Source organism: Channa argus, chromosome 12 (genome assembly GCF_033026475.1).
Source record: "Channa argus isolate prfri chromosome 12, Channa argus male v1.0, whole genome shotgun sequence".
Classification (NCBI taxonomy): domain Eukaryota; kingdom Metazoa; phylum Chordata; class Actinopteri; order Anabantiformes; family Channidae; genus Channa; species Channa argus.
The window spans coordinates 15,995,055-16,017,500 of NC_090208.1; the positions used below are offsets into that span (position 1 = coordinate 15,995,055).

Here is a 22,446-nt window from a genome sequence, read left to right on the forward strand (position 1 = left end):
GTCCTTTCGAAACGTTTGGCGCGTGTGACTGCAAGAGGGATTCCTGGATTAAATAGCGCCAGTAAATAAGTGTTTGATGCCATGTTTTCTAGCGCTTGAAATAGGTAGCGACCTTTTTAACGTTACTCGAGGTCAGGTAAGATTAGCTGTCGAGAAGGATTTGCCCAGCGTTACACCGAGACACCGAGCGAAAGCAGTTGTTCAGGTTCAATTCCCTTTTGTCATTTGAGAAGAGTGCCAACGTTAGCATTGACAGTAACGTTAGCCTTAACTTTCCACTGCAACATGACTTTATGTTTTAGATAAAGATTAAAATGTGTCTGCTGCTCGTTTAATTGTACTGCCACGTGAACTAATGATATATAGAGATCCATAATGATACAGATTCAAATTAACGTGTTATTTAGCTGTCTTGCTATGATGCTCAATTTGTGAGAGGACATGTATGCAGGGATTTCCTTTACCTTGCCACAGGCTCATCTTGGCTGTTGTACACATTCTTCATCGCCCTATCCAATTTCTTTAATAATAGGTCCGAGAATAATATTTTATCATGTTTTATTTCCCCAGCATACAGCAGTACAGTACAGGTAATTTAAAAGCTCAAAATAAAATAACAATTACAAGTATTTACCAATTCAATATCTCTGCACAAACAAACATTTTTCTAAATATTTTCCTGTAATTATTGATATACGATACTGTAATTTTTTGGTCATGTCTAAGAAGATAGTACTGTCCCTCTTTGGATTTTTGGATAGGCTTTAGATGGGCATTAAGATATGCCCAGATATATAGGCATTAAGATTTCTTTGCAACCATTTTAGGGAGGCATAGAATCAACATTGGGATATATAATTACACTTAACATGGGTAAAATAAAGTATTTGATTTCAGTATAGAATTCAGGAGCAATACAAACTGTAGTTGCCACCATAATGTTAAAGCAACACCTCTCTATGATAATGAATGCATTACATAAATATATGAAACCTCTGCCCTTTACTCCGTACTGTGGTAGGCAGTGTTTTTTTCTATATCTACTGTAACAAACAAAGAAAGAAAAGCACGTATAAAAAACAAATTTAAACAGCTTAGCCCAGTAGCAAAGAGGATACATTGACCACCACATTAAATGGTGGCCAGTTTGTGGAGGCCCCGGGCTGTGTAGCTTACCCTGGTGTATCATTACTAAAGGTCCCGGAGCTTGACAGGCTGTTTCTAATAATTAACATATTATTATAAAGAATTTAGATTACTTTATTTTATGACTTATATAATAATATGTAAATTACTGATAAAGCTTTCTGTCAATCACATGTTATCAAACTGCGACAATAGACTTGCCGAAGTTTTCCCCCTTCAGCATCCCTATAAAAGCAGCTGGCATGTTTTCAAAGTCTTTTGTGATGTGCTCCGGACTACGCAGTTTGCCCTGTGGATGCAGAATAATTAAGTCACAAACATTACACAAAAGCTGAAACATGTGCAAACTTGTCTATTGTTATTACAGTTTAACTGAGCATTTAGCTGATTACATTTAAAATTAGATCAAGCAGCATAATTATCTTTTCATTACCAACCTCTTTCAACCATCCCATCAGCCTTTTTAGGGATTGAGGTTCCTTGTGTTTCCACCTGGCCTCCATGAATCCCTCCATCTTAAGCTGCTTGAGGATCATGGTCAGATAGGGATATTGTCCTGACAGAAGAAAAATGTTCGAGAAATATATATAAAGTAATTTTCAATACTTATCTAAGCAAACTAATTGTATCAAGAAAAGGGTCTATTTATAATGTACATCTCAGCCTACATTTCAGCAAGACAGTCAAAAAAAATACATATATTACAAAGAGTTAATGATATAGATGCTTTTTTCTTTACATGCAGTTCTAACTTCAATTTGTCTAGGTTATTCATAAACAGGAATCAAGTTAAAGTAATTAAGTTCGATATATATTAGTACATAATAATACCTGTCTGGGGTGTTGTGTCATTATACACAGAAATACTTCCACACACAGCTATTCTTCCCAAATTCTTCATTTGTTGCAAGGCAATGCTTGAGAAGTGGCCCCCCACCTGCAACCAAGACACAAGAGACAAAATAAAAAATACAAAATCTGGGGGTAACGCAGCAGCTCCCCTCATTTTTAATCAGCCAAAAAGAACCTATGTCACACCACTCTTCAGATCTCTACACTGGCTTCCTGTAGCTGCTCGCATCAGGTTCAAAGCTCTCTCTCTTGCTCACAGGGTGGTTAACTCAACAGCTCCTGCTTACCTCAACTTACTCATTTAAGTCTACAATCCTTCCCGTCCGCTGTGGTCTGCAAACGAACGACGTCTGGTGGTCACAGCACCGCACAGAAGACACCAAGCAAAACTTTTTAGCGCAATGATCCCACGATGGTGGAACGAGCTACCAAACTCTGCACGCTCAGCAAACTCACTCCCAATATTCAAAAAACTGCTGAAAACAGAACTCTTCTGCATCTTCCTATGCACTTAAATCTATAAAAAAAAACAAAAGCAAAAAAAACATTCTTTCCGCTCTTTCTTACACTTGCATCTCGTGAAATGTGAACACTTTTCTGATAGGACTTTGCTTTGATGTTTTCTCCTTGACTTAGATTTTTGCTTGCCTTTTACCTCACTTGTAAGTCGCTTTGGATAAAAGCGTTTGCTAAATGTAAATAGCATAACTTTGTAAAAAAAAGAGCTATGGCCGTAAAATACCTACAATTTCTTCAAAGAAAACCACAGGAGACATGATACAAAAGATACAAGTACTCAGAGACACTTTTCATTCCTAGAACTAAACCATAACTGCTTACATTGTCAAAGTAGCAGTCATATCCATCTGGAGAAGCCTTTTTCAGCTCCTCCTCCAGTGAACCCACAGTCTTGTAGTTGAAGGCTTGGTCAAAACCCAGCTCTTTAAGGAAAGCCACCTTCGCATCAGACCCTGCTGAACCCACCACCTTGCAGCCCTTGATTTTGGCAATCTGGCCAACCACTGAGCCCACAGCTCCAGCTGCTGCATTTACCAGCAGGGTCTCACCTCTCTGCAGTCCCAAGACCTCCTCAATCCCGTACAGAGCAGTCAGTCTGGAGCAACGGAAAAAAGTAAAACTCAACTCAACAACCAGAAAAGTACTAGTGTTCTACTCTTTGATTTTTGTAATGTAAAGTCTCTATAATGGCTTCCATAGCAAGTTTACAGCAAATTATAAACATCTGGAGCCTCTAATTTCTCAGGGGAAAAGAAAAACCAAATGTTTCTCCAAGAGGAGAGTCTTTAAATCATTAAGAAACAACAGTCTTCATTTTAAAAAAAAACACCAGGCATAGAGTACATAGTGACAGATACAATACGCCCAGTTGCTATTAATTTTAGCGGTGACACCATGTCATGTGTTTCCAGATGTTGCAGAAGCAAAACAGCCATTCACAGTATAACGTCTATAGAAAAATCAACCTTAAGTGTCCTGCCTGTCTGTATGCCAGCCAGATATTACTCATCTGTATTCATTTTCTTCCCACAGAGGTGCATTAAAATTTATTTTACCCTGGCATGCCGATGGCACCCAAAGCCAGTGACAAAGAAACATCTTGAGGCCAATCACGCATGATGGGAATAAGGCCTTCCCCACAGCAGACATTGTGCGTTCTCCATCCACAAGGAGCAATAACATGGCTTCCAATTGGAAATGTTGGATTCTTACTTTGAATCACCCTAAAGAAAAGATTTATAAAATCATGAAAACACAAAAAAAGCATTCTGACAATCAAAACTTCCCACCAGTTGCCATCTCAGTTACATAGTTACAAGGTAGATTTAGTTATTTGTCATGTTTTTTTTTACAACAGGCAACTCAATGTACTTCACATGTATATCAACAAAAGAACATCCAAATTGAAAACATAAGCATAATAGTTGAAGTTAAGAAGAACCAAAATGAAAATGATCAGAAAACTGAAAATATCTTATCACTCAGTCAGGAACATTCCAACAGTTTGTTTGGTGAGTTACTGATTCAAAAGTTGCAGGTGCATACATACACAATACATAGTACCAGATAAGGGCACTTATTTGTGCATTCCTTACTTTGCTACTTGAGTTCCAATCATCACATCGCCGTTTTTCATGCCAAAACTACTCAACAGCCTGAAGAGACAAACAGGGTGCTACATTATATTTAAAATAATTTTTGGTTTAACATATTTTGTGATTTCAGTAATTGTAGATGTTTTTCCAGTTGCATAATTCTACTCTACGCTTACCTCATGTATGGGTCAACACTGAGAAAAACTGCCTCCAAAAGCACCTCTGGAACCAAAAGTGATCAGAACAAAGCAGCAGTGTTTTAGTGCACACTTTCTCTTTAGTATGAGACTCAGTAAAATAAACAAAGACGTATTTAGGTGCTTGGTATTTAATGTTTAAATGTATGCAAATAGGATTACCTCTTTTAAATAATAACTAAAGCAAATTAACTGACAAATAATCTTACCCCCATTTTTGGGCTCAGAAAGCTCCTCCCCCTTGAGCTCAAAGTTGCTTCTCTCTGGGAAGCCATCAAACTGTTTTTTCAGGATCCATGTCTTAGCTCGAACCATTGTGCGTTTGAGACAACTGTGATAGATAAAGAAGTTGTGTGATTACAGGAAACACATATGGTACACCAATGTGATGCAAAACACAAAAGACTTCTTGTCGGAAAGCTATGGTATAACTTCCTCAATATAGCCCATTTCAGTCAGAAAACTGTAATCACATTTGAAACAACTTTAATTCAACTAAATATTATGAGGGGGAATTTAATTTATGTATAGAATGGGGAGACTATAGGGCAATCGATGTTTTAAATTTAACTTTTTCATAACAGTGTCCTAAGAAGGCAGCAATATTAGCACATTTCACAATACATAAAAAAACAGGAAGACATTGTTGACATTTTCTTTGAGCTATTTCTACTGCAAAAGTATGATACATTTACTGATACCCATTCTCCAAAAAAACTGGTAATTTAAGTGTATTTAAGTGTGCTATCTCACAAACTGATCTATAAAGTTTATATAACTTAACTCACCCGTTTTCAATCTCTTTCCTATTAAATGGGAAAAGTTGTAAGCTCACAGACGTAGACGGAGAGGACTATATCATATGGGAGGAGAGAAGGCGGGAGAGGAACTTAAATCCTTAAATCTGATTGGCACTGATATTTGCACCTTCGGACGTATGACGGAAGACGTCACGATGCCTTTGCGTGTCAACGTGCAGTCAGTTTGGATGATTGGCGCGTATTGCTAACTGCTGGGTGCAAACAAGATGGAGTTCATGAACTAAATTGTAAGTAATGATGTGGCTGATTTTGAATTCATTTCGTGTTTTTTGAGACCACTTTTGGACTCGAAACAAATATAACGATATATGTTAATTACGAGTTGTATTTTGTGGTTTTTAACTGAATAGCTAGTTGTTAATAGCAAACAACTTTAACGTAACCATGCTAGTTGTTTTCACGATCCGACGTGGAAGGAACAGTGGGACAATAACGTTACCTTCACCAAATGATAAAAGCCCAAAGTTGTCCAGTTACAGTTCCGTTTTTGACCCTATTACAATAACTCACATTAAGTTCTGTAATGAAGCGGACAACTGTAACCTAATGCTAGACACCGTTTTCTTAAACGGCGACGATAGCCTTATCTATCGGGTGCCAGTTAACGTTAGCTTTGGAATTTTCAAAAGTGCCTCTAGCCCGACATTTTATTTTGATAAATACATAAACTCTAATGTTATTTGGTGTTAATTAAATTCGACCTGAATCATGTATCACTACGATTATTATTATAGACTGGATGCCGTTGGGGTTTTACTCAGTGTTTTAAGATGGATAGAAAGCTATTTAATTGATCCCAAGGGTAATGTAAGAACGTTATTTTTAACATTTAACATTAACGTTACGTTAGTTAGCTTAACTCCCGCTAGCTAAAAGTATTTTTGCATGTTATTTTCTTTGACTACTGCAATTGCGGTTAACTTATACAATGCAATTCATTTGTCAATTAACTGTTTTTCTATTTTAACTGTTACCATCTAATAATTATTATACCATATACGGTGCATTCTATTGATTTTTCCTCTTAGAGATCGATTAAGAAACTTAATTTCAAGTGTCTGATTAAACTTTTACCAAATGGGTTAACACATTTAGCATTAAGTAAGTCTAGCCTACATAAGACCTTTTCCTCAATGTTCTCATTTTCACAAAAATGTTTCCTTTGTTGTTGTAGCCTTCAGTAGATTTGCTCGTGGTACATTAAGTAAGTTAAAAGTGGGATGTGGCTAAAGTTCCAAAAAGTTGATAATTGCATTGAATCAATGTTGTCATGTCTTATTGTTATTGCTTTAACCAAATTCTTTATGAACCACGTAGTGCTGCTGTGTAACTGACTAGCACAGTAAGAAGGAACATACAGTCCTCAACCACCATGTTAGATGGTGGCCAGTTTGTGGAGGCCCTGGGCCGTCTAGGCTATCCTGGTGCATCCTCACTGAAAGCCTCAGAGTTTGACTGGCTGTTTGACTGCACCCCAGAGAACCTTCACTTCTTGCGCTTTGTATGCCGGACCCTAAATCAGAACAACGTTCTCACTCCTGAGGAAGAACATGGTTTTCAGGAATTACGGAAGTCTGGCAAGCCAATTCTGGATGAAGCTGCTTTAGGCGAGGTTCTTAAAACAATTGGACCTTCAGATGGGACCACTGAAAACATCTTAGGGCTGACTTCCTTATCATCAACCTCCGTGTTTGCAGCTGATGGGAATGAAACTATAGAAGACTTGGAAGCAGAGCTCCAGGCACTGTGTAAAGAGAGAGAGCTGAAGCAGCGACGCTACAACAGGTTGCAGGTTGTAGCCACATCCCGTGCAGATGTTGACTTACGACTCATGGTAGAGCTGGAGAGTGCAGCATGCAAGCTAAAGGAAGCTAGTGCTGCTATTGGGGCTGAGAATGCTGACACCAACACTCTGTTACAAAACTTAACAGATGAGGTGAAGAAACTTGCTTCTTTTCTCCCTGCTCAGCCAGATGCCACACAAAAAGGAATAAAAGAACCTGTGGCTCCACCAAACCCATCCATCTTCAAAAATCACAATGTTCTGCTCTCACAGCTATCATTGGGTCCCTATTTGCACCAAGAGGAGCTGAACACCAAAACTTTAGCCGTCTTCACTCAGAAGCACTTTTTCCAGGGAATCTCTGACATTGTTGACACTTCTTGCTCTGAGCGTTTCCATGTCCTTGACCTCAGTTCTTGTGAAGATGGAGAAGATGAAGAGAATGGACACAATGGAACAAAAAGGGAGGAGTGGTTGGTGGAGCGTAGGAAAACAGAGATGGCCAGACTTCAGTGGTCTCATATTGTAACCCAGCACCAAGTTATGCAGGCCATAGCAGAGGAGAAGAGTGTCAAGGCCGGGCTGAATTGGCTCTCTGAGAAGTCCTCTCATGCCAAGGTAAAGTAGACATATTCAATATGGTTGTTTTGCTATCTTTCATAATAGCATTGTTGTCAGAGTTTGTTCAATAAATACTGCTATTGTTTTCTCTTAAGCTCTCCCTTATATTTATCTTCTCATTTGACCAGAGCATTTCCACCTCCTCATCAATGCATGTGCATGATGTATTATCCAAGAAGGAGCTGCAGGCTGTTGAGGCTGAGCTTGAGGCTCTGCTTCATGGACCAGTACCTGCTGCCCTTAGGGAGTCTGCCAGGATGCTTAATGTGCCAGTAGTGAGGGGAGACTTGGCTCTACAACTAGCCAGGCAAGACTATTATACCTCCAGACAGGATCAGGTTAGTAGGTGAAGTCTTTTTCAGTAATTTTCATATTAAAATAAATCAGCTGGTAATCACAGCTAAAACCAATGTTTTTTATTTCTGCATTATGTTGCATGTTGAAATGTGAATGTCCTCTGTCATTGTAGGACTGTATGGAAATAAGAGGCAATGTAAAATGTAAATCTCTCCATCTAGGTTCGTGACTGTTTACTCCGCCAGAAGGCATTCTTTGACCTGGTCCTCTTGGCTCAGGAGATGGAGTTGAGGAGGTGGAGGACATGTCTGAAACAGCTGGGAGATGTAAACTGTAGAATAGTTGAGGAAGTTGAAGCCGCTAACTTGAGGATTGAATCCCTGGCACACCCTGACCTGACTATCAACCCCAGGCCCAACCCTATAATCAGCTGTAAGGATGCAGCCCTATGCAGGTCAGAAGAAATAAACTGTTCTTACTACTGAACAGTTTTAGTATTGAAACTGCTCAGAGATTTATTTATTTTTTATTATTATTTTAGAAGCATGTGTGTTACCAACTACAATAATGGGTAACATTGTAAAAATTCTAATAAATGTAACTTTTCATCTTTGTGGATGAAGAAAAGTTAAATTACAAATAGCTAAGATCCTTCATTTAACTTTTTCTTTTGCCTAACCCTAGGGCTTTTTGGGTTTCATGAGAATGATGGCAGAAATAAACCAGTTGATAGTTATTGAAACACTGCAGCTGTATAGGCTACTTTTTCCTTTCTGTTTTTTTGACACACCATTTCAAAGCTTAAAATTCTCTGTTATTATACTGAAATTCTGGCACATGGATGTGCTAACTTTTAAAAATACATAAATGCAAAATATCTTTATAGAGCAAGAATTTGGTAAGAAAATTTTATTTTGTATTAATTAATTTTGTATTAGTTAATAGATTGATTTGTGATCATTATTCATCATAAATTATGATCATTGCAATCTTTTATACTTACTGGCCATCAGCAGCCAGTTTGTAATGCCATGCACTTTGTTTAGAGACAACTAGAGAAATATGCAATATGTTCTATTGTGTTGAAATCTCTTTGTGAAGAAGTGGTTCTCCTTGGTATCACAACTAGGGCTGTGACGATAAATTTCATCTATGGAAAGAAAAATGTGTATTGTTTAATATAATGCTCTATCATTTATATTGTATCGCAAATACCAATCATTTCGGCAGAAAATGTATAATGAAGTTGCCTACGTATTTTTGTGATGCTTTAGTTTAGGTTTTTGCCCCACAAGATTTATCTGACAGCTTTAGTTAATTGGTAGACTGTCAATGCAATCAACATATTTTTAATGGAAATCAAAGTAAGTAAATTAAGAATTTATTGAAATATTGCCCCATCAGTATCAGAACATTAGATCCCTCTTGACCAGCTGCAACAGAGGTTTTACACATTATTGCCTCAGTAATAGTAAGCTTATAATATATATCATCCTGCATTATAGGTTCTTCTTCACCCACTGACCCCAGCACCACCACCCAAAAACCCACAGAAAAAATAACATTTCCTTGCTTTAAGTTGTGTTTTGCAAATGCAGGCTGTCATACTTAGGAATGTAATTTAATATTATATTTCACTCTTTCCTCAGACTGCTTCAGATCCTTGACCACGATTCAGACCATGGTAGATCAGAGCCTTTTCGGACATATGAAGCTTTAGACCAGGCTGCTTCTGACCTTGCAGGCAACCTCCAAGTTACCCGAGATGCTCTAGGTGGTGTTAGCAGAGAGCAGCACTACACAGCTTCCCGTCTTTATAGTGAATGTGAAGCGCTACACAGGGCGACGTATACAGAGCTCCAGCAGCTGGTCTTAAGGCCGCAGGTACGTCCAACAGCCAGCATTGCTCAGGAGCTTCTCTGCCACAATGCACAGGTGGGTTTGTTTACTGTTCTTTTATGCACAGTCATCAGCGGTACTTGATGTAAGTTAGTTGACTTTTAAATTACTCATCACTATTGGTGAAGGAAACTAGTAACACCTATTCCTTTCTTTTGCGCAATTTCAGTGTCACATTATCCTCTTTCACATATAAACTCCGGACAGTGTCTTGAGAATTAGATCCAGACATTTTCCAAAATTGTTGTTTTACACATATTCATAACACATGGCGGGAGGCTATCTGAGTCAGAAGCGTTCTCGTGGGAGAAACTCTGCTTGTTTCATTAAGGCTCTCACTTGGACATTTGCGTTCTCACATATAATTGAGAACAAGTGGCTTATAAAGAAACACAGTTGTTGGGTATAAAAGGACTGTGTAAGGAATAGCTGTCAGGTAAAACTTTGTGGTTGCATGACATAAGACTTAGTATTAGGAAAAGTGACATTTATTAGCTGTCCCTGTCTGCTTACTTAAGAATATTTATTGCATCTTACTCTAGATCTATGATTTTGAGTAAATGGCCTTTGTGTCTGACAGAAGTGTTGCAGTCAACTCATTCTCATTAGATACTTGTTTTTACATGTAAAAATGTATGTACAAAAAAAGAGTTCTACATGGTATAATTTTTATTTCTTGACACTTAGTGATTTAAAAAGTATGGTTTACTTTATATCGATACATTTTGTCATCTATTGAGTGTTTATAAAAATATTTAAAACTAATGTGATTAATTTACTTCTCAAATTATTACATTTGCATGAGTAGTTATATTTTAATGGAATAAACATCGCAGTTTTAAAAATTTAATATGTGCTCTCATTTAAAAGAGGACATCAGGCTAATTTTTCCTTTTTCTGTCTCTATAGGAGCTGACGGTGAAACTGGTAGAAGCAGAGGCTCAACTGCAAAGTCTGCAGCGTGTAATGCAAGAAATCTTGGGGGAGGTTAAAATCAAGCGTTCTCAGCTAGAACACAATGCCCTCCTTCGGCGGGAGAGGGAGTTGTACATCTATTTTCACTTGGATGCCAGACTACTGCAGAAAATAATTGAAGAGCTGGAGAACAAAATGGCAGTGAAGAAAGGGCAACAATAATCAAACATACCAGAGAGGATAGGGAGTGTACTGTAAATGGGTTCCTCAGACGCATCATGCAGTTTGTTTGTTGAAGGAATCAACCTGTGTTGCTAAAGCTTAAATAACTGCCAATTATAAACCCAGTGCTTTCGGCAGAAAAGATTCAGTATGCCTACAGATATTAAGTTTTAACCTACTGGACAAAAATCTTTTAAAAAAAAGGCTTTAAAAAATCTTTTTTTGCGTGCAGAAGATTGAAATCGGTTGCTCGGTCTTACCTTGACAGTTATCTTTGGGACAACAGGAAATTTAAGAAAATGTTTTTTATAATTCATTTGAGCTGATTTGTTTCATACCATATAGTCACATACACACAGTTTGTTACATAAACTCATCACAGAAGAATTTTACAATTTAGTGTCTTGTCATTTAATGTTCTAAATTTTCTTGTTGTCTTAAGTGATCTAATAAATAAAGAAAAATTATATCTTTATGAATGTTAATTTTGGTCAAAGTTCTAAGTTTTTATGTATTGTGGGTAAGCAGCATTCTTATTAAAATCTGCTGTGCAAGAGACCTTGGTCAATAGGTTTTTGGACATTTTTTAAATGTATTTTAGATACAAGTTAAACAATTTCTTGTTTAACTAATTTAACTCTTCCCTTTTGTCCTATGTAGGCCATTGATGATTAATGAGTCAGAGGTCCTCCAGTATAGAGAGAAGCAGGAACTGAGAGTGAGGGGATGGAGTATTCTAGCAGCAGGTTGCACTCAGGACCTCTGTCTGAGGCGGCCCAGAAGATCCTGATTGCTCTGCGGGCCCAGAGTTTACATGCAGCTAGACACAACCACAGCTGCTCCAATAATCAGAGGCAAAGTGAGTTAGGAAAATGTCTTAAATACGTAGTAGATAATGATGTGTGTGCACAAACACAGGCAAGAAAATGTTTGATTTTCACCAAAACCATATCAACAAATATTTTTAATCTGATGATTTATACAGTCATGATACAGGCATGATCTTCCATGTATTTATTGAACACACCCTTTAAACTGTCAAAGAGATTCCGAGCAGTGAAGAAAACAGTGTTTTAATAACTGGTTTGGCAATAATCTCAAGGAGGTGCTTCCTGTATCTGCAGAATAGACCTGCACAATGGTCAGAAGTAAATTTGGACCATACCTTCTTACAGAATTGCTTCTTATCCACCATATTCCAGAGCACCTCTTTTATGCGGAGGTCTGGGCTCTGACTGGGCCACTCCAAAAGATTTTGTTTACCCATTATATAGTAGATTTACTTAGATGTTTAGATAATTTCCTGCTACATCATTGAGCTTCTTCTGAGCTGCAGATTATGGACAGTCACTCGGACATATCCTTATCTTTCCACAATACAGTCTCCCAGTAGTGTTGAGTGTGAAGATGGTCTTTGCAGCATGCCGGAAGTTGATTTTGGAGAGCAGGGGCTCCTTCTATGATGTCCTGTTGTGGATATCATGGTTGTTTATTGTTTCACCCAGTGTTTATTTTATTTTATTTTTTTTCTTTTCCCCAATTGAGCATTCTGCATTGTGCCTTTGAGTCATCTTGGCTGCACGCCTAATTCATTGAAAAGTAGCCACATTACTAAATTGTCTCTCTTTGCAAACAATATTTCTGTGGACTGATGAACTAAAATGTTTTTTCAAAGATTACTCTGTTGAATCAGCTGATGCTGCTTGTGAATAGCAAACTGATACTGAGTGGACGTAGTTCTGAACTACACCTCCATTTTTGTTTCATAGATTTGATACATTGATCGACTTTAGATCAGATTGCATTTCATGATTTCATTCAATTTATGCAGAAAACAAAATTGCAACAATGTCATCTCTCTCTCAACTGATAGTAAAAACAAGATTGCCGTTTTGCTACATTTTAGATTAATGTAAAATACGCTGTGACGACCCTGAACTTACGGGATAAGCTAAAAGGACAAAAAAAACTTAATACTGGCTTTAAGAATATGTTCAGTCTAGTTTACTAAATGCTATGTTACCCTCTTGTTGTGGAATCCAATAATTCAGCTAACAAACTGGGATGGAACATGCCTGTTTAATAAATTACAATAACAAAAAGTAACTGCATGGCAGAACTTCTGTTTCATTTAAAATTCACGTAGTGCTTCTACAAATGTAGCTCTCCAAGAATAGAAAGTTTTCTGTTTCATCATATTGTTGTATAGTTTTTAAAGAAGGATGCATGTTTGTTTTTTGTTTTTTTTACTTGTTCTCTTAAAGTAGGTATTGCATAAAATTTGATATTTAATTTCCTTGTGACTTAGAGAGTTTATGGCTTTCTCATTGGTGTGTGTGTGGTAGTGGAGGGATGTTATGGTAGCCGGTGGGAGCCCAGGGCACAAAACCGCAAGAGTATGAGTCGGTTGGAGAGAAAAGACATGAACCAGTAAGTCAATTTAGGTAGATGATCTACAATTCATATCATAATTATGAAAGCATTTTTAACCTATGGAGACTAATGCAAAGGCATCTTGGCCTGCACAGTGACACGGCAACCTTTAAAGGCATATCTGTTTGTTACAAGTGCAAGAAGACATCACAGACTTAGTTTTGTAGTCGTGTTGGATGGATGATTTAAAATAGGCACATTTATCCATTTAAAGTATTGAAATATTGTACACTTTATCTACATGTAATTCCATTTAATTATTTTATGTTGCATATTATGTAAAATGGAAAACATCACATGGACTCCCCTTTCTAATGTTATTGCTCGCACATGGCCCAGACCCAAGGTGTCCATCTCTGACCATGGCCCCTCCATCCAGAGCCAGAGCATTCAGGCCATGGCTTACTATCAGAACCTGCAGAGACCAGACTGCTCCTTGTTATCCCATTCATCCTCCTGCTGGAATTCCTCACACCAAAGGCACATGTCTCAGACTAAAGGCTATTATCAGCACTCACAGAATTCCCACAGAAAGCACTCTGAACCCCCTGCTCAACAGTGCAGCCAAGCTTTGTCATTCCCACATTATGAGGCTTCTGAGACGACAGCATCATCTTATGGAGACAGAGACATTTTGTTCCTCCAACCCTTACCACTGAAGAGACTTTCTAGTCAGACTACGCTGTGGACAAAGTAAGTGTAAAAGGAAAAATGTAGAGTATTATACAGTAAAGTAATGTGTTCTGACTCAGGCTTTGAGAGAACAGCATCTTTATTATTGTTTTGATGGGTCTTTAAGTTATGCATGCACTGTAAAACTTTGGATAACAGAAAGAAAAGTAGTCTTAACCTTAACATGTATTATCTTCTTCTGCTTATTTTCTGAAAAATAGGAATTTAAAATTTGCATGCTTGATTATTTTTCCTATAATTTTAGCTCCGCTCAAGAAATCCTTTCACCAGACATCAAGGTTTCCAATGAGATGTTGTTCCCCACATTAGAACCTTCAGATACCTGTAAAGAGATGCCTGCTTTGGCTCAGCATCCATTTTTATCCTTGCCTAATGTAACCGAGACAATTTATGGTACAGCAGTTGTACAGAACAGAGAGAAAAGTACAGCCTGCAGGAATATCCCCAGGAATGAGGTAGAAGACACTGTAGCTTCAGATAGTCGATTAAAGCTGACGCAACCTCTGTCTCAACACACTGAAGAGACAATTACTGGAGCCGTAAATGGAGACATAGCAAATCAACAATCAAAGTCTGAAGTAGTCAAAGCTGGAAGTTTACATGGAAGAAGACAGGACACAAGCTGTGATGCAAATTCACCTGAGCCAGTTAGAAATGCATGTGGGCAGGAAGGGGTAGAGCCTTTTGTGTACCCAGAAAATATGACTGACTCAGTTATAGGACAAATGTCAGACCTTGAACAAGAAATGGAGTTAAGAATAAATACAAATGTGGGAGAGGAGATCAATAGATTTCTAACAATTAAGAAAAGATCAACTAGTGAAATGGAAGGCATTCCATTCTTGGAAACAAATGAGGACAACAATTTAGAGAGCAGCTTGTATTTATTAACTACAAGTCTCCTGCACAAAAAGGTTGACTGTAATAATGGGGGTGCAAAGCTTGAGAAAAAAGTACATCAGTGCAACAACAGTGAATGTGAAATCAAAGAAGTTGAACTTGGCAGTGAGAATACAATGATATCAACAGCACGTCATTCTGGCAGTTCTTCAAAGATCTCAGAAGAAGGGGGAGATTATTGGGTAAGCCCCTCTCAAGCTGAAAACCCTCAAGTCTTTGACCCGATATCAGAGAAAGACCCTGCAGAAGGAACACTGGTGCAGTGTGAGCCCACCAAGTTAGTCCTAGGTGTCACCACTCCTTATAACTTGGAGAGAACTACCGAGGAAAGAACTGAAATTATTGAGAAAAACAAGGGAATGAAATCAGTGAGCAGGACTAAGGCAGGGGCAGATATTGGCACTAAAGATAAATTGAAGACCAAACAGGCACATTGTTCTGATGTCCAGTTAAGTGAGAGACTGTGTGAGACAGAGTATAGAGAAGTCAATGGCTTTTTTGGAGAAGACATAGAGCCCAGAGAAAATGGAAAAGATACAGATGAGTCGCTGATGTTTCCTGTGGAAAATGAAGATGAGAGTGCATCTACTGGTAAATGCATAATGAGCATAATTTGAATGTCCATTGTGATTTAACTCTCAACATATATGTAGTTGGCTGCATACAATTAAATTAATTTATTAATTTTAACAATACTTCAGTGTGGTTTTCCAGCCCATCATAATACAGAGACAGCCCTAGTGAAGGCTGTTGATAATTCTAGTTTAAATCTAGATGGAAATTAATCTCTGTTTTGGTTCTTGATCTGAGCAGAGCTTTTGAAAATTACATTAAAATTTCAAGGACTTACGCCGAGCCAACGGGTAAAAATCCTTGTTATATATGAGTCAGATTTGAATTTTAAAGCCCATGTGGGACTTGTCACTAAATCAGATTTATAGCAACTGTAAAATATTGCCACCCTATTAAAAATAAATGAGGTGGCCAAAACATTAGAACAATCTATTCTATTAATGCACTCCAGTATGACTCCAGTACCAACTTTGACCTCAAAAATAAACATGTAGACTTATCACCTTTCTGAAAGTTCCAGCATAAAAACTGAAAATTCTATCCTTGTAAAAGTAGAATTCATGGCAGAGCCACTGTATTGGATTGCATTTAATTGCACAGGTGGTCATAATGTTATGCCTGATTGGCGTATAAAGTGCTATACAAAAAAGTTTTTAGTATTCACCACTAGAGAGTGCCAAACTACTTTCCTGTGTACATTAGCTAACTACAGGAGTAATTCACCCAGTACTATTAACTACAGCAGTATTAATTCTACCTGTGTACATGAAAGAGAAAATCATAGAATTACTAAATACCACCTTTGATCAAAATCAGTGTAGTAGGTCTATATCATATTAACGACATGGAGTTTCATCAGAGTGCATTCTAATTAGTATATAACTTTGATCTTTGTATACCATTCTCACATTAGATCAAACAATTTGCGACTTAAATACAAAGACTGCTAAAAGAGGCTCTTTTTCACCTCCAGGGGTAAATGTTATTAATTTTTTCTTTGATTAAAACTGTGTGGACTATTTTGATGCCAGTTGCTTGTTGGATTAGTAGGGGGTTTTGAAGAATGTCAAAGCAAACATTTACCAGTGACTTTCATCTATCTTTATTCTATCAGAGTGGTAGCAGTGACAGAGCAGTGATTCAGAGACTCAGCACTGAAAAAAAGGTGGGGTGGGGGGTATTCCTGCTCACATTTCAGCCAAAGGATAGGAGCTTGAGTCTGCTGCTGAGACAATGCTGAGTCACCTCACACATACACCTCTCCAAACACACTCAGCAAGACAGAGAAACAAGTTATGAGTTGTGTGTTTAAAAAACAACAACAGTATGTTCTTAGCCAGGAGTTGTGGTTTTGGCTGACCTCATCCTGTCAGGCACTGCTCAGGTGTCATGCACACACTGTGTAAGCATCTATAGATGTTAAAGTCAAACACACAGAATGGGTTTATTTACTGACACGTCTAGAAATGTAATTATCACTTAGAAATGCGTTTACCCATTCCCCTTTAGATAATTGCAGGTCAAGGAGATTTGTTTTCAAGGAGCCCTGTCTCTGTGGGAACCAGCAGCACCTAGGAGGTGTCCAAGTGAGTTTCTATAGGGCAAGTTGCAAATTAAAAAAATATATATACTTTATATATAGTATACCTTGTTTAGAAACTGCATCTAAACACTATCATCCAAACAAAGAGATCTATTTCTCTTTCTTTTGACAGAAATACTGATTCTTTATTTTTCCTATTTAAATCTGTCCTTCACCTCTGTAATTTCCTGAATATAGAAGCAATGGTGTGTAGAGCAACAACACACATGAAATTTAAATAGTTTCTTTTAAAAGGGTTATGGTTATATTTCCCAGATGCACATAGAAATCATTCTGGCTTGTGTGAAATGGGTTGCTGCTGACAAATGATAGCGCCCTGCTGAGCTGTAAAGTAAAATGCGTCCTGACAAAGTAGTCCATGATACACACATGCTAAAAAAGGAGAGAAAAACAGTAAAAGAAAACTTTAAAGTGAAAAAATTATGTGGAGAGATAGAAAATGGTGTGGGGGAGGGAAATATAAAGTGAGACAGCTGAATGGACAAAGATGGACAAAAAGAAGAGAGCAGGCAGTGTGGGACACTGTATGTAACAGTCAAGTGCCAAACTGCATCCTCTTACTCTGAAATGGCAAAAAAGTATCAACAAAGCATCTCTCTCTCTGTGATACATTCTCTAATACTTTGTATGTCCTTCCTATGACCTTTTACCCCCTTCCAACCTCTTTAAGTACCCACTGAGATACTTTTGTGTCCTATCAGGTATTTTTAGACCCGTTCCTTATAGCATAATCTTACCAACTCTACCAGATTACTTGGTTGTCTGCCATGTATAGCCTTGGACAAAAAAAATCACGTGTGTGTGTGTGTGTCTCTATATATATATATATATATATATATATATATATATATATATATATATATAGATATATATAGATATATAGAGATATATAGATATATAGATATATATATAGATATATATATAGATATATATATAGATATATATATAGATATAGATAGATAGATAGATAGATAGATAGATAGATAGATAGATAGATAGACCTGAAGACTAGGAAAGCCATGCTAAACCATTGACCTGATTTGAAACATTCCTGAAATTATTTAATTCATTCATTACTTACTTTTAGCTTTTTGACTAATGGTAGGAGATCCGAGATCCGACACCTGAATTCACATATTAAAGTTAATTACCTAGAGGCTTTATAAACGGGAATGAAAAAAATAATTTAAGTTTATAAAGGAGCATGTATACTAATATGCATTTAGTATTATGTTACTCTTTTTGCCATTTCTATGTAATGTGGCAGTCTTTTTCACTCAACTTTATAATCAGCAGAAAACACAGCAATCCATTCTCTCTATCCTCTCATTCACTCTATCACACTTTCCTGCACCCAGCACTGGGCTGCGGGCCATGGCCTGCCTCGATTTTCTATCTATATCCTGTAGCACAGCACCCTGGGGGGGTTCATGACATTGTCAGCAGGAAAACGGGTTGTGTTTACAGGGAAATAAGGAAGACTCCCCTTAGGGAGCTGAATCACAGTAATTCCTATCAGAGCCCACCGCATACACTTTTTGCTTTTGCATAAACTGAGAAGGGAGTTATCAATGAATAATGGAGATGTTGGCAATGTTATGGTGAGTTGAGGATGTGCTTTTGGGAAATGGTTCTCAAATTTGTGCTTATTTTGTTCTTTCTTACTTTTTCCGACCTTACTTTTTTCACTCCTCCAACTGCCAACGAGACTAACATTTCTCTGAGTTGACTGTCCTGTATGTTACATTTTGACCCACCATATGTAGTATTCACTGTATTGTCACCTCTACGACTTTTACCTACCACACAGTTTAACATAATCAATTCTCATTTTGCGACACATGTATTACAACATCATGTACTGTACAAATTATACATTATATACTTCGTGTATTCATACGTGTCCTACACATGTAATTCATCAGATTTCTATAGAATTGTTTCACATCCAATTGGATTGTGTCAAATATTTATTTTCATGCAGCCATAGAGTAACGTCTACATTTTTTAAATTCATGACATATTAATAAGAGTGAACAAGTCTGTGTCTGCATCTCTGACCCTTTCCCAGCTTCAGGCAGACTTGTCAGACAAACAGTGTCTTGACTGTCTGTGTTTTTGTCTGGGACACAGTGCTGAAGGCTCACCAGTCCTCTCTTTGAATTCTTTACTTCGTTTTCCTGCTTCTTTGCATTGCCTCTTTGCATAATTTTCCTTTTTCACCCACCTGCTTAACGGTTTACTTTCTCAGCCTTTATCTAGTATTTTATAAATTCTGCATTATGCAACTAGCTCTAGCCATAAATAGTATCAATCAAATACGGTTTACATTCTTCTTTATGGTAAAGCTTTCTAAACTGATTTTCTGTTATGAATTGTAATGAACGTCTGTTTTCAAGTGCCTTATGATGTTACATGTTGGGTCCTTCTAAATGTATTCTTGCCTCTCCATTTCTCTCTGTTTCCATGTCCCTGTCTGGCTGGATGCTGTTCACTGTTTGTTGTGCAGACTATTAATGGCTGCATCAGAGGGAGTAGCTCAAGCGTGGTACTTGCCCCAGCAAGCACTTTTGCTTTTGGACAGAACTCCTCACTAGAGGATTTGACCTCAAATGCTATAAAACCAAGAGAAAAACTAGGAAACAGCCCTCTACCTTCTTCCCAAACTCAATTACATCATCCTCCTCTGGTCCCCTACATTTCTCTAAAGAGGAAGTGTGAACTTCTTCAGGACCACAATGTGAATCGTCCTCACAAAATCTGCCTAATCACGCGTCCACTAAAATGGGAGCCACCTCGTTCCTCGCAAAGAAAGACTGCAGAAGGAGAAGTCAGTGAATGGAAGACAGCCAGGTCCAAAACCTTTATTCCTGAACACCAAGCTATACCCTCAGAACCACAAGTCAAATTCAGTCATTTATGTGAAATAGAATTGGGAAGAGGGGTACATATAGCACCATACATGCCAGGGAAAATTAAAAAAAGGCTGAGTAGGATTGATGAAACGAGCCATGGATTTGGGAGAAATATTTCCAAAAAGACTTCATCTTCTGTGACCTGCAAATTACCAAATCTTAAGCGAAACAAATGTATCCCTGGCCAGGCCGCCAGTGTGACACCAACATCCTGTGAAATGGTTAATACTGGTGAACCTCAGCCCCAATCCACAGGTCTGACTGCAAACCTGGTGTCTGACCCTAGAATAAAGGATTCTGGAAAGCTGAAGCCAGATGAGAAAATGCAACTGCTTGAGGAGGCTAGGCAGACCAAGGCTCTGGTGCTTACCATGGTGTACCAGGATGGAACCACTCAGTTAGACCAAGAACAGGTGAACAGGAGTGGGAAAGGAATTCAGTTCAGTCTGGAAAGTATTACCAAAGAATCTTAATATAAGTTAAAATATAAATATTTAATCCATAGTTAAATTTAGCTAAATATTGTATGTCAAGTATTTAGTTCTGAATGGCCCAGTTACATTCAGAGCTTTTTCACAACATGCTAAAATTAAATATCACTGATTTTTGTTCATATACAGAAATTATGATTTTATGTATCTGTTTGGTAACATTCGCTTCTGTGAAAGGAAAATAAGGTTCACTTTGTGCCTTATATCTATCCCAGCTGTTTTAAGATTAGTGTAACCAGGCTATTGACTAAATAATCAGCTGCTCATGTTTATTTCCCTCCCTGATCCTTGATGTAGAAGGTCAGTCCTCGAGTGTGTGGGCTCCTGGTACTGATGAAAAACATTCCGGAATGCAGCACACCAGAAGACATGCTCAAATCAAATGACACACTGTTCTACTTAAAACTAGACCAAACACCTACATGGGCCCAGCAACATGAAAACGCGGGCCAGAAGCTCTTTAATAGGTGTGTAAGTGAAAGATTTTAATGATTGTGAATATGACGTCTGAGTTTACATTATGTCCATTTGTGCTTTTACATTAATCAAAAACACGTGTATGTTGTTTCAAACTTGGATGTACATGTGTCCGTTACCCATAGGGATGTGCTGCTACAGGTTCTTTCAAGATCTCAGCTGGTGGTATGCTATAAAGCAAAGGATTTCCTTCGTACAGCTCTGCAATTTTACAAACAAGACCTCACCTGGGAACAAGGTATACCATACACACAAACATGTAGCTTGTACATTTTTGCCTTAAAACAGTACGTATCAAATTCACCATCAGCACTTAAGTCACAACCTATCATTTGTGTCTTGGAATATCAGACACATGAAAGGTGGCTGTTAAAAGTATTTCCTTCAAAATTCTATTCAGTGTTGTCAACAAAATCAGCCAAAACCTGCTGGCAAAGGCACAATTTCTTGGTGTAAACAAAACAAAATCACAGTACAGAGGAAAGTTTGTAGTTTCATCCTTTACAAACAACAGGTGTAGACAGCTTGAATTGACCGTTGATGAACACAAACAAATCAAGTGACATAATCCTTGTCAAGCACTCCTGCAACATATATTTTATCAATCATAATACAAATTGTATATTTGCTTTTATAAATGTACTGTAATCTCTAAAATAATTGTCTTCCATCTCTTGTTAACATACTGTACATCATATTGAATAAAAAGAGATTACCTGTCTCACCAGTGGCAGGCTGTCATATCCAGGACCCACAGCTGTCAGGATGGCTACTGGATCCTACAGATCCCTCATCTTGCTACCAGGATCTTCTCAGTAAACACTGCAAACAATTCTATAAACCAACTGCTCTGGGTACCAAGGAGGTTAGTAGTCAGGCTATCTGGTTCATAGACACAGCTAGTCAACACTTCACCCTAAAATCCTAATTAACAGAAACTGGAGTTCCTATTTCAGAAATCATTGTACTGGTCATGATAACAAGACTTTTAATAAAGTTAATTTTCTGTGTGGACTGCAGTTCAATTTATCTTGACTTCCTATACATCCCTAAACACAGAAAGGAAATAAATCCACAACATCTCCACCTTCTCACTTTTTGCACTGTTTTTCTGTCATTCTTGCTCAGACTTCTCAGGTTATCTCAGATCTCTATTTGCTGTACTGGCTTAACATGGAGCTATGTCGTAAACTACAGGTTAGCTGACACTTATGTACGTACACACACAGACAACTCGAATTTAAGTAGACACAGATTTCTTAGCTGACTGTTGTGTGTCCAGAACCAGGGGTTGTGGGAGCTGTACTCAGACATGGAGCTGAAAATGATTCCTGTCCTGGCAGGTAATGGCCCCTTTACTCTCCTTCATTATCAACACATTATTTTGTTCTGTAGATAATGTAGAATATAAAATTATATTAACCCTAAAGAAATGCCTTTGTGGTGAAAATATCAATCCCATAAAATATATGTGACTGAAGAGCATTGGATGAT

At 37.8% G+C, this 22,446-nt stretch overlaps 3 protein-coding genes across 5 annotated transcripts in view; 2 read left to right on the forward strand and 1 right to left on the reverse strand.

The window, feature by feature from the left end:
• Nucleotides 1-541: 541 nt before the first annotated feature.
• Nucleotides 542-5,203, reverse strand: LOC137137430 (prostaglandin reductase 1-like). Its single transcript, XM_067523681.1, has 9 exons — nt 5,098-5,203; nt 4,519-4,640; nt 4,289-4,334; nt 4,113-4,172; nt 3,573-3,740; nt 2,839-3,112; nt 1,978-2,083; nt 1,584-1,702; nt 542-1,435 (listed from the first exon to the last, which is right to left on the reverse strand). Exons 2-9 carry the CDS (start codon nt 4,622-4,624, stop codon nt 1,325-1,327), a joined length of 990 nt encoding a protein of 329 aa, XP_067379782.1. The 5' UTR covers nt 4,625-4,640; nt 5,098-5,203; the 3' UTR covers nt 542-1,324.
• A 29-nt stretch (nt 5,204-5,232) lies between these two features.
• On the forward strand, nt 5,233-11,352 carry haus3 (HAUS augmin-like complex, subunit 3). Of its 3 annotated transcripts, none has more exons than XM_067523677.1 (6): nt 5,233-5,357; nt 6,448-7,531; nt 7,663-7,872; nt 8,053-8,285; nt 9,481-9,715; nt 10,640-11,352. In XM_067523677.1, the coding sequence occupies exons 2-6, from the start codon at nt 6,503-6,505 to the stop codon at nt 10,865-10,867; spliced, it is 1,935 nt and encodes a 644-aa protein (XP_067379778.1). In that variant the 5' UTR covers nt 5,233-5,357; nt 6,448-6,502; the 3' UTR covers nt 10,868-11,352. The 3 variants fall into 3 exon arrangements, with proteins under 3 accessions (XP_067379778.1, XP_067379776.1, XP_067379777.1); XM_067523675.1 differs by having other exon boundaries at nt 5,234-5,357; nt 9,481-9,766; XM_067523676.1 differs by lacking the exon at nt 5,233-5,357 and having other exon boundaries at nt 5,366-7,531; nt 9,481-9,766.
• A 234-nt stretch (nt 11,353-11,586) lies between these two features.
• The window catches only part of poln (polymerase (DNA directed) nu), a 52,248-nt gene continuing 41,388 nt past the window's right edge, over nt 11,587-22,446 (forward strand). The window contains exons 1-11 of the mRNA XM_067523082.1: nt 11,587-11,866; nt 13,176-13,297; nt 13,640-13,993; nt 14,238-15,484; nt 16,976-17,052; nt 19,579-20,397; nt 20,773-20,942; nt 21,078-21,190; nt 21,681-21,829; nt 22,081-22,149; nt 22,235-22,295. Of these exons, the coding sequence (XP_067379183.1) occupies nt 11,594-11,866; nt 13,176-13,297; nt 13,640-13,993; nt 14,238-15,484; nt 16,976-17,052; nt 19,579-20,397; nt 20,773-20,942; nt 21,078-21,190; nt 21,681-21,829; nt 22,081-22,149; nt 22,235-22,295 (3,454 nt within the window). The 5' untranslated portion in view covers nt 11,587-11,593. The remainder of the gene's footprint in view (nt 11,867-13,175; nt 13,298-13,639; nt 13,994-14,237; nt 15,485-16,975; nt 17,053-19,578; nt 20,398-20,772; nt 20,943-21,077; nt 21,191-21,680; nt 21,830-22,080; nt 22,150-22,234; nt 22,296-22,446) is intronic.

Coding starts and splice junctions, on each gene's coding strand:
- LOC137137430 (XM_067523681.1), bottom strand. CDS start 4,624: ATGGTTCGAGCTAAGACATGGATCCTGAAAAAACAGTTTGATGGCTTC. Junction 1,703..1,977: donor TGACACAACACCCCAGACAG/GTATTATTATGT, acceptor TTCTTCTGTCAG/GACAATATCCCTATCTGACC. Junction 1,436..1,583: donor TGATGGGATGGTTGAAAGAG/GTTGGTAATGAA, acceptor CTGCATCCACAG/GGCAAACTGCGTAGTCCGGA.
- haus3 (XM_067523675.1), top strand. CDS start 6,503: ATGTTAGATGGTGGCCAGTTTGTGGAGGCCCTGGGCCGTCTAGGCTAT. Junction 7,532..7,662: donor AGAAGTCCTCTCATGCCAAG/GTAAAGTAGACA, acceptor TCATTTGACCAG/AGCATTTCCACCTCCTCATC. Junction 9,767..10,639: donor TTCTCTGCCACAATGCACAG/GTGGGTTTGTTT, acceptor CTGTCTCTATAG/GAGCTGACGGTGAAACTGGT.